We start from the raw sequence: 12,153 nt of genomic DNA, 5'->3' as shown, positions 1-12,153 counted from the left end.
ACTGAGTCACAAAGGAAATGCTCCTTTGTGGCTGGATGGTGGGATGTTGGGAGATGGTGTGTGACTGGAGAGATAAGGCACAGGAGATCTGTTTCTGCATGAGATTGGGAGGGTAATTTTGGTATGTGAAGACCTCAATGAGGTCCTTGGCAGACAACAAATCCAGTAACTCATATGTGAGGCTGAAACTAAGAGTGTCAAAACAAAAGCAGAAGTGCTTAACTCCATTTTAAAATATTCCATTACAAAGGAAAATCTAGGAGCCATTGAATAGATGAGTGAAATATTCTCAGTGGCGTTGAGGGCGTGAGGGGATCTTTATCAAATTATATATGAATTTTTGGTTGAGTTAGCCCCTGTTTTAACTATATGTACTGTAGATCTCTCAGACAGAGAATTGTGTCCAGTATTTGAAAGAAAGCTCAGGTCACACATGTCTGCAAAGAGGGTAGCAAATGTGATCCACAAACCTACTATCCAGTATCCTTGACATCCAACTCTAGAAGAGTTTTAGAACATATTCTGAACTCAAAGGTAATGATGTTTCTCAAGCAAAATAACCTCTTCCATGCTAACCGGTATGGGTTCCAAAAATATCAATGATGATCCAACTTGCACTTTTCTCACATGACGTCATGAATGTCATGGATCAAGGTGGTCAGGTAAATGGAGTATTTTTTGATTTCTGAAAAGCATTTGACTCAATACCACATTTCAGCTTATTATCAAAAGTACACTCATATTGGACATGAAGCAAAATTTTTGACAGAATTGAGGATGTTTTGGTAGGAACGATGAAATAACTTATCTTGGATTCAGAGTCATCAGCAGATGTAGAAATAACTTCAGTGGTGTCTCAGAGAAGTGTGGAAAGTTTCTTGAATACTTCCATGAGGACCTCAAACCGGAATTTGTTGCACCTACCCACATTGTATGTGTATTGTGGAGCATTGCTTAAGATTTGTAGAGCTTTGTTCGATATGACATACAGGTGGTGCAGATGTGTTTTAGCTGCATAATCCCAAGACTGGTGTAGAATATGTTATCATTGGTCTAATAATTGTCATGTACAAGGCCACTGACACCCTCCTATTCAGTGTACTTTGCTTGTTAAACATTGGATAGAGTTGTCTGAGCCGTGCATGTGCTTTGTTGGTGATCTGTTGTATGTGGCCCCCCCCCCCCCCCCACACACACAAGTGACTTTCTGGTCCAACCAGACACCTAAATTTCTCACAGAAATGTGTATGCTTGTAGTGTAATTTGTCTCTAGTTTCAGTGCTTGTGCAATTGTTTCAGTCTATATGTGAACAGAAATGCCTCACACAAGTGTGATGTTTAGTCTGACATGTCATTTCTCCAGCCACGGCTTGACACTTCTGAGTGCTGTCTATAGTCATGAATTAGTGTCTGATGGTCTCCAATTGTGTATTAGGATGATGGTGTGATCTGTGTAGATGGCTATCATCATGATATGTGTCACTAGGATACTGTTAATTTAGAGGTTAAACAATAGGGGCCTTAATATTCTACCTTGAAGTACTCTGACTTATATGCAATTTTGTCTTGGTCGTTTCTCTTGAATGTCAGTGTTGAAACTTCTGTTTGTGTGACACGAGAGTATGACACATAAGAGTCTTATGGAGAAACCATGTTTGTTGAGTTTGAAAATGAGTCCTTTGTGCTGGAAATAGTTGAAAGAGTTTTTGATGTCCAGGATCACAGCCCCTGTTGCCATGTTGATGCAGATATGAATTCCATTCAGGCTGGTTAGTATTAAGATCTCCAATGACGACTTGCAGTGGCAGTCTTGTGTAGCATGCTGATGTTACATATCTGAATGTCTCTTGGTGAGTTGTATAGTGCAATGTAGGCTCCATTGAACTTGATCCTGAGGGCTGTGGCCTCTAGCTTTTTGAGTTCAGGGAGGTCAATGCCCTGTGCTTAGTATCTTTGTGTGTAATACTTGCTATACTTTCTACTCTGTCACCTAGTCAGTCAGTATGATAGAACAGCATTTTTTTTAAACAAGAGATGGAGCCCATCCATGCCCACACCGGCATGATGGCCAACCATAACCAGACATATGGAAACATCGTAGCACCCACATCCTGTGACACCTCACTTTAGTGAAAACTAACTCTCACTTGTGGATTGTGAGGTGTTTGTGTCACACTGTGAGTTGCCAGGCAGGTCTTTTATGACCACTGGTCTTATGTGGCTGTGGGGTGTTATCAGGTTTTTGTGTTGGTGACATGATTCATATCTGTTGACACCTGTGACATATCTATTGTTAGGGGATGTGTTTTGTGTGTGTCAGTCTCACTGTCTCATTTGTGTGATTGATTTTGGCTGTCTTGTAGGTGTTGTTGTTGTGGTTCTGGGTGTGTTCCCCTTTTGCACAATTTGGAAGTTGGTGGTAATAATATATGCTCTACATCCACGGTGAAGATCGGATTTCGGAATTTAGTGAGCATACCGTTTTGTTTGATGTATCACTTCTCCCCCTCCTCTGTGGCTTGAGTTTCCATCATATGGGTGTGTCTGTCTTGTCCTCCAGCATGTTACAGTCCATATTCTCTGGTTATGAGCTGTTTCTTGTGTTGAACACAATACAAGTACTGTTTCATGTGTAGGTTGTATGGGTGATGTTGTTGCTGCTAGTGCTGTGGCATGTGTGATTTATTGGTGCTGAAGGTCCTCCTGCTCTGCGGCGTGCACAGGGCCCCAAAGGAGTCACTATACCTCACTGCTCATGGATCTGGTTTCGTAATGGATGCTGTTATTGGTTTCATGTTCTTGGTATTTTTGTGCCTCTATGCAATGATCACCATTCAAAGATAAGGGAAATAAGAGCTCGTACTGAGGCATTCAGACAGTCATTTTTCCCTTGCGCGATCTGCGACTGGAACAGAGGGGAGGGAAATATGATTTTGGCGTGAATTGTGCCCTCCGCCACACACACACTTGGTGGCTAGCCTCTATGCCTCCTTGTAGGTCATGCACCCCCTGTAGCTGGGCATGTGTGAGCCTCCACAGTTGATGCAAATGTGTGCACTGGTTTGCCTTCATTTGTGCTGCTGGACACAGTAGCTGCCATTGCATTTGTGGTAGTGTGGTGCCAAGCCATAGTGTAAGGCTGTATGTCCCAACTACTGGCAGTAGCGACACTGAAGGGGGACATTTATTGATTCAAATATTTCTACCTTTACAGTCACATTTACGAGACAATTTACCTTTAAAATGGTCATGAATTTAGCCATATAAGCCAACTCCACAGGGTTTTGCAAGTGATATGCGTGCATGGAACCCCATCATTTGGCTCACACTTTTGTGGTTCCAGCTAAGGTTTAGGAGTTTCTTTTTTATTGTCACATTTGATGTTTGTCTGTCAATAGCATTGCCTGCTTACAGCTGTGTCCAGAGTTGGTTTAAGGTCAGAGCAACACACTTGCTCTTGGGGTGCCAAGCTGAGAGGGACACCAGAGACACCATAACTGTAGTATTTCTATACAAGAAGATCGCACTTAATAGCAGCCACTGGGAGTGCTAAGCTCAGAGAGGTACCAGAGCAGCCCAAGTGCAAGATTTGTATACAGGGTAAATCACAATTAGTAGCTAAAACTGACATGTGCAGAAGTTTTTGAGGAAAGAGAAAGGGGAGAGGGGGCATCAAATGCTAAGTCACTTGTGTGCAAAAATGTTCTTCAACCAGCCCTGGCTGTGTCTTTGCTTCAGATGTTCTTTAAGGAAATTCAGTAATTTATTTAATATGCTCTTACTGGCACTCACAGTGTTCCCTTGATAGTTCAACGTGGTAAGTGAGGGGCTTGTGCCTATTCATGACTGTGTTGCTTAAGTGACTCCAATCGCCTTACTTTATCAAGAGTAGTGGAAACCCAGTCAGTTTTGTTAAGGGCTGCACATTGCGTGGAGTAGCTGTGTTCTGTGCTGCCGCTGAATGGTTGAAGTTGTCTCTTGCTGTTTAATCACTACTGATATGCTATTCTGGTGTTGGCAATGATGTTAAATTGTGAGTTGTTCCTAGGTCTGTGCTTGTGATTTACCTATTGACAGGATACATCGCAGTGACCCTGTTCCTGTTGTGCAAGATTTGTGAATGTGGGCACATTTAGTGCAATCTTTGTTGTCTCTGTCAAATGTAATTGTATTGGGTATCTTGCTCCTGCGTTCTTCACCCAGCTCTTGGCATTGGGAAGCAGGATATCAGTGTTAGGTGGGATCACCCATCACTTCTGCCCCTTGCACTTGTGCCTTGTGGATAGGTTATGGACTTCTGGGGGGGATTCACTGGGGTTTTTCTTTAGGGAGATAGCAATTTGTTTTGGGATATCATAGGTAAATTGTGTTTTTGTCCTACAAGAGTGATAGGCCCTAGTCCTAATGGTGCAAGAGAGAGAAACCTACAGTGTGTGGTGTGATCCGACATGAATAGGTCCCAGACACTGAAGTCCCCTATGAAAGAAAGAGAGGCTCCTGTTGTACAGTTGCAACCATCGTTGTGGATGCTGTGAGTTGAAGACTCTTCTCCGCTGAATTCTAGAAAAGCATCAGCAGATTTTTGACAATGTTATCTGCTGAGCTCTCAAGGAGCTGCCATAAACTTGCTGCTTTTTGCAGCACTGCTGCTTCTAATACTACCATTCCCTACATCCCATTCAAAAGCCATTATTACATAACTTAATTAGAATAAATGGCATTTTTTCAGATAGTGGAAACAGATTATAAATATGTAATTATATGTTTTGGGAACAACAGTGTAGAATAACAGCTCTGAAATGGCTGTTGCACTGAGTAGAAAAATTGTAATACCTTTTTTTCAATACATTTGTGGTTCCAAACATCATCTTCTTGTTCTATAGAAGGTGAGGTTAAGGTCCAGGTTTTTCAGCATAAGTGAAGATACTTATTCACATTTTTATGACATTGTGGTTTATTTCCCATTCACACATGGTGAATGATGGAAAACATGCATCAGTTTTTCTGCACATTGATAAGAAGAGTCTTTGTAAGTCTGCAGGCTTTTGTGACCATTGTCACTAAAGTTAAAATCCTCTGGGTTGTTAGGCCGCATCATATTTCTTTCTAAAATAATGAACGTTTTGACCCCTCTGCTGGTATCTTCTTGCCACTATTGCTAGAACACTGTCAGAGACCAGTGTCACATTATCTTATAAAGGGGAGTTTTCCTGCATTTGTGCTGGAGAAGTGGGAGTATTGGTCAAAATTCTTGTGGCTACCATTGCTGGCCATCATTGCAGGTTAATATTCCCATACTGATGCAGAAGATAGGGCATTATTGGCTAAACTCTTGTGGATACTAGTGGTGGCCCATCGTCATTGGATAGAAAGGCACTATTCCACACTTACACTGGAGAAGGGTTATTGGTTGAAATTCCTCTGACTGCTATTGGTTAGCCATCGTCATTGGCTAGATGCAAAATGAACAGAGCAAGAAGGAGGGAATGTGTACCCAAAATATTATTGTCCGCAGGGGTGACTTGCAGCACGTTGTTTATATTGCTCACACACCGTGGCCACACATTCACTTCCTTGATGGCAGGGAGCCATGATGCTGGAAGCCTATAGCCATCCTCTCTTTTGAAATTACTTGCATTCTTGGAAATTTCAACCTGCAGACATCTACATAAAATCAGAGAAAGCATTCACTCATGTATAGTAGGCATATGTCTGGTGCATGGAACACATAACAGGAAACAGTGTTTGCTAGGTTTTGCACTCTGACTCTTTTTTTCATAGAAAGTACACACAATGACATAGACACCCAGATACACACTATCGAAGTCACAGTGACACCGGTGTGATTATTGCTTATTGAGAGGTGTTACTTGTGCTGATGGATATGTGGAGGTTGGAATTTACTGACCTGCCTCTGCCTCATAAATTTGATGGAGTTTTTACTTTGCTACTCCTCCTGTTATTGTTGATGATTATGAATGATTATTAAATGTTGTACACAAAATTGCAGAATTTGGCTTGCAGTTCCTCTTCATATTTATCACCTTAGAGTTTGCTGTGATGAGTAGCCTTTTTTAAATTGTAGGATGTTTCTGTATATACACAGGTCAGTAAGCTACAAAAACTAGTACACCATTCAATAAATTCACAAATGGCAATAGTTAGCAGAATAACTATACAGGATGAAGACATGTTATTGAATTCGCAGATTGATACATATTAATGATATGCTTCAAATGTGAACATTATACATTCACAAATTTGTGCAAAGTGACATTGATTTGTTACGTGGATGCTAATGAACTGCAGATTTTTCCCAAAGAGGTTCACAAATAAAACATTATTAACCACACGATATTACTATGATGATTGCCGAGGTTTTGCTGTCTGGAAGGTGTATATAAAGACAGGTGTATGGATATTTTGTGAATGTGGTAATTATATTTTAGTTTAATACTAAAAGAGCCATATGTAGTAGTGATATCAAGTTATTGTCTCCAGCAATAATTTTGTTTAAGTTCATGACAGAAAAGTATTAACGTTCAAGGTACTATTGGATTGATACATTGCACACGTACACAGTGGATCACCTATTTTCATATAAATTTTCCAGATCCATAATTTCTATAATTTGGTAAAGTTCTTACTTAGTGGGTTATTTGGAAAAAACAATTGCTTTATCTGATTCAAGAAAATTAGAGTAACGAAAATATAATGTCAAGCAGGCATGCACTACAAATTAGAAACTGACTGTGTGAGGGGTGCACTCAAGGATTCTTTTAGATTGGGCAACTCTCCACTCCAAATAACAAAAGCTGTAGGAGACCCAGAAGTGTGAGTGTAAGATCCAAAAGCATGCCTTCCACAGGCAAGAGATTAAAATCGCAATAGTTAGCTACTAAAGCATTCACAACAAAGTTTCAGAATTTGAAGCACTCCTTAGAAGCAGTGAAGCTCACATATTACTAGGTACAGAAAACTGGTTGAAACCTGAAATTGATAGCACTGAGATTTCTGAGAAAAATTTAAGTGTACATCAAAATGTTGGGTTAATGGGAAATGGAGGTGGTGTATTCATTGCAGTAGACAAGAAATGTAAATTCAACTAGTTAGAAAGTGAAGCTGCATGTGAGATTGTTTGGGCAACACTCAGTGGGCAAAAAAAGGTAATTAGATCCTTCTGTCACCCACCAGACTCACCTCGTGATGTAACCAAAAACTTGAGAGGAAACCTCAGTTTGCTTATACAGAATGTCCCCAGTCATACTGTAACCACATATGAAGACTTTAATCATTCAACAATCAACTGGAAAAATTGCAGTTTTGTTAATTGTGGCTGTTACAAGACATCTTGTGTAGCATTACTAAATGCCTTCTCTAGCACAAATAGTTTGGAACCCCAATCATGATGGAAATACCTAGAGATAATGAGAACAATGAAACCTGACCTCTTTGAGGATGTCTCTATCACAACTGCTATCAATGACCAAGAGGAAGGTGTGGAAACAATGATTACCAAAGTACAAAGGGGAATTAAAACAAGTAGAAAGATATATATGTTCAGTAAACCAGATATAAAATCAGTAGTGTCACATCTCAATGAGGAACATGAAAGTTTCAGCACAGGGCAGGAGCATATAGGGGAACTGTGACTCAAGTTTAAAACAATAGTTGACCATGCACTGGACAGATATATACCTAGTAGAACAGTTCATAATGGTATGGAACCTCCATGGTATACTGTCATTGTAAAGAAACCACTAATGAAACTGGGACTCCTGCATAATGGGTGTAAAACAAAGCATATGGGTATAGATGGAGAGATGCTGTATGAAATTCATTTGGCTGTCAATAGGGCAGTGCATGAAGCCCTTAGACGAATTTCATTGAATGATCTTTCACGAAACACAAAGAAATCTGGTCATATGTAAGGCCTGTTAGTGGTGCCAAAATTAGTGTACAGTTACTCATGAATGAGACATGAACTGAAATTGAGGGTAGCAAAACAAAAGCTGAAATGCTTAACCCCATTTTAAAAGGTTTCTTTACAAAGTTAAAACCCAAGAAAACTGCTCCAATTTGATCCAAATACCACTGAAAATATGAGAGAAACAAGCATTAGTGTCAGTTGTGTTGAGAAACAACTGATTTCATTAAAATTGATAAAAGCTCCAGGGTTCAAGGGAATCACTATCAGATTCAATACTGAATTTGCAGCTGAGTTAGCCTTTTTTGTTTTTTTTTGTTTTTTGACTATAATCTGTTTTAGATCCCTCAAACAAAAGACTGTGCTCAGTAGTTGGAAGAAAGCAAAGGTCATCACCTGTTACAAGATGTGATGTACCAAATTACTATCCAATACCTTTGGCATAGATTTGTTATTCTTGTTAGAGCTTATCCTGAGCTCAAAGATAATGAGATATCTTGAACAAAATAACTTTGTCCATGTCGACCAGGATGAATTCTGAAAACTTCAGTCATGCATAACCCAACTTGCACTTTTTCCTGTGGCATACTGAAAGATTTAGATCAAGGCAGTCAGGTAGATGCAGTATTTTTTGATTTTGTACAAAGCATTTGACTCAGTACCACATCTACACTTATTACCAAAAGTACAATCATATGGGGTATGAAGCAAGATTTGAGACTGGATTGATGATTTTTTAATAGTGAGGATGCAGCACTTTATCTTGGATGGAGAGTCATTGTCAGATGTATAAATAACTTTGTGTGTGCCACAGAGAAGTGTGTTGGGACTCTTGCTGTTCATGTTGTACATTAATGACCTTGTGGACAATATTAATAGTAAACTCAGAAATTTTGCACTTCGTGCTGTTGTCCATAACAAAGTACTGTCTGAAAGAGCTGCATGCATATTCAGTCAGATTTTCACAAGATTTCAAAGTGGTGCAATGATTGGCAACTTGCTTTAACTGTTCAGAAATGCAAAACTTTGCACTTAACAAAATGAAAAAAAATGTTGTGTTCTATGGCTATAATATCAATGAGCCACAGATGGAGTTGGCCAACTCATACAAATATCTGGGTGTAAAATGGTGTCAGGGTATGACATGGAATGGTCACATAGGCTCAGTTGTGGGTAAAGGAGGTGTTAGTCTTCACAGCACACTTGCGAAATGCAATAAGTCCACGAAGGGAATTGCTTACAGATCACTCACGCGACACATTCTAGAATATTGATTAGGTGTGTGGGATGCATACCAAATAAGACTAGCATTGAACATAAACAGAACATGAACATTGAACATAAACAGAACATGAACATTGAACATAAACAGAGAAGTGCAGTATAGATGGCTACAAGTTTGTTTGATCATTGTTAGACTGTCACTGAGATGCTGAAGAAACTGAACTTGAAGACACTTGAAGACTCTTGAAGATAGACGTAAACTATCCTGAGAAAGCCTACTCACGAAGTTACAAGAACCAGCTATAACTGATGACTCTTAGGAATATACATCAACCGCTACATATCACAGCTGTAGGGATTGTAGGACAAGATTAGATTAATTACAGCATGCCATATGTGAATGGAACAGGAAGAAACCATAATAACTGGTAAAATGGGGCATGGTTTGTGCTGTGCATTTCACAGTGGTTTGCAGAGTATATATGTAGATGTAGAAATGACAAAACTTAAATTATGGAATTTTTGTGATTAGTGAGCTTTTGGAAAAGTTAGACTTGTTACTGTAAAGAAAATTATGGCTGTCCAACAAACTGTCAGTTCCCTCAGATTTACTGATTAGCACATTACTTTTACAGCAGCATGGCATTATAACAACTTCAGAAGTTTCAGATGTTTGTATTCCATTTTGGTGCTTTGTCTGTTGCAGTTTTGTATTTTCTGTTTTTGTCAGTTAGACTCAATATTTTCTGTGGTCTTCAAATATTTCTACTGTATCTAGTGTATCTGCCTATTTGATCCTCTGATGTCTTCACTATTTCATCTCTGACACTACCCATTCATCTCACATTATATTTGTTTCCCCTGTTTACACCAATTGTTGCCTAATTCTGCCTTTGAAACTCTCAATAACATATGCTTCTTTCAGTTTATACAGATTCAACTTCTTTAATATCCCACCTTTATGTGATTTATTCACTTTTAATATGCAGGTCATAACTAAAAAACTATGGTAAGAGTCCACATCTGCCTCCGGGAGTGTTTTAATGTTTAAAACATGGTCTATAAAATCTCTGTCTTATCATTATGTAAGAAGTCTGAAACCTTCTGGTGTCTCCTAGCCTCTCATAAATACACAACCTTTTTCATAGTTCTGAATGTAATGTATTAATCTACCGACCTGGTAACTGAGAGTAACTGGGTTCAATTTCTCCTTGACCTTGTAGATGGTTCTCCTCAAATGTTATATGTGAATGTTGGGATTACGTGTTGAGAGAGGCTGTAGCTGAACAATTTCCACATCCCTGTTTCACTGAGATAGTATTATGCTCTGTTACCAATGCCCTTAACATTACTGCAATATTAAATGACAACCTCCCTCTTACAATCTACTGTGTAGTGTGCAGTTTAGTTCTTTGTTATTGTCTAGAAACTGTACCATTTAAAAATGAAACAAATTAAGATGTTGTTTAAATTCAGGTGTGTTTCTATGGATAAAGTGCTAATATTTATTTATTCACACACTTAAACTGTTGTACAGTTGTAACTTGATTATTGAATTACAATAAGAATTAATAAATGAGCTTCAGTATTTATTGGAATGTGGTTCTTATTGTTTTGGTAATGAGCAACTTTTCTTGCAGGTCTCACAGCTCTTCCTTTCATTGTGGTTCCATTGTGTTTCTTAATTGTGTTGGCATTCTCATACATATATTGCACCACAAAGCACAGAACAGTGGGTATGTTGCTACTGAATTATATTTTTAGCATTTAATATTTTGTGATGTACCTGAGTTTGTTGCCCTAGACAGTAATGTAAAATGTACAATAGCTTAATAGATTTGTCACTTACTTGCTATTACATTTGCTGCACTCATATAGGATGACACAACAAATCTGTGTTATATGCAAATAATAGTGAATATGTACATGGTGGATTGTGAACTAGATCAGGTATAATAGCATAATGAGAAAATGTCTCATTATGAAATCAGGACTGTATAACTAATCAAGGCTTTGAATGAATAGGATTTTTGTGCATCAGTTTTTGAGGTTTCCAAAATATGCTCCTATTTAACATGATATGACTGAAAACCTACATAAGTGGCATGAGTGGGTATCACTAAGGACTACAGTTTGTTGGAAGGACTATAGGAGGTCGGTATTCAGCAGAAGATATCTTGATGATTGCATAATAAATGGAAAGTATTTAAAAAAGAAACCTGAAAGTTAATTTCAGATGTCTTAACAAATGCCTAATCATCCTGTTCCTTCTAGTTAGTATTTCCACATACTCTTTCCTCACTGTTTCTGCAGGCAACATCATCATTTCTTATCTTATCAGTCCATTTAAATTTGATGATACTTTTGTGATACCAACTCTTAAATACTTCTTCATCTCCAGTTTCCCAGTGATCAAGCTGCTGAGCTCCATATAGATGTTCTCAGAAATTTCCTTTTCAAGTTAAGGCTTATGGCCAATATTAGTATACTTCTTTTGGAAAAGAATGTTTCCGTTTCCTGTGATAGTCTGCTTCTTACATCCTGTATCAGTACTAACATGTGATTACTGGGTTGCACTCCAGCAGAAGTTAATTGAATTGCTCCAAATTGGTTTTATGATAAAATCTCAAATATCATACTCAGCACTACATTTAAATACTTTAATTGCTTTGCACAATTATTAATATTCATAGCAATACCAGGACCAGTCTCAGTTCTTACAAAAGTATAAGATAGGAATCACAGGTAGACACATACAGTAACCTCTAAATTAGTCTGACAGTGGCTATTCAATGTTAATTATAATGTTAATGTGGATTTCTCACTGTCGTGGTAACTGTAGATTATGGAGGTAGCATCACTTCCATATATGGTTGCCTTATTTAGTTTTCCTGATTTTGGCAGGTGAGAGAACAGCTGGATTCGCAATATGATTACAGGAATGATTGGAGTGGCCTTGACAATGGTACAACAAAGAGCTTTGTCCTACAAGTTATCTGTGC

At 38.6% G+C, this 12,153-nt stretch overlaps 1 protein-coding gene across 9 annotated transcripts in view; it reads left to right on the top strand.

Moving 5' to 3' along the window:
- The window catches only part of LOC126236662 (uncharacterized), a 295,980-nt gene that overhangs the window by 226,679 nt on the left and 57,148 nt on the right, over window positions 1-12,153 (top strand). For all 9 annotated transcript variants that reach the window (XM_049946131.1, XM_049946135.1, XM_049946136.1 and 6 more), the window contains one exon: window positions 10,792-10,887. In XM_049946131.1, the coding sequence (XP_049802088.1) occupies window positions 10,792-10,887 (96 nt within the window). The remainder of the gene's footprint in view (window positions 1-10,791; window positions 10,888-12,153) is intronic.

This window comes from Schistocerca nitens, chromosome 2, assembly GCF_023898315.1.
Source record: "Schistocerca nitens isolate TAMUIC-IGC-003100 chromosome 2, iqSchNite1.1, whole genome shotgun sequence".
Taxonomy (NCBI): domain Eukaryota; kingdom Metazoa; phylum Arthropoda; class Insecta; order Orthoptera; family Acrididae; genus Schistocerca; species Schistocerca nitens.
This window is presented reverse-complemented; position numbering and strand designations above follow the sequence as displayed.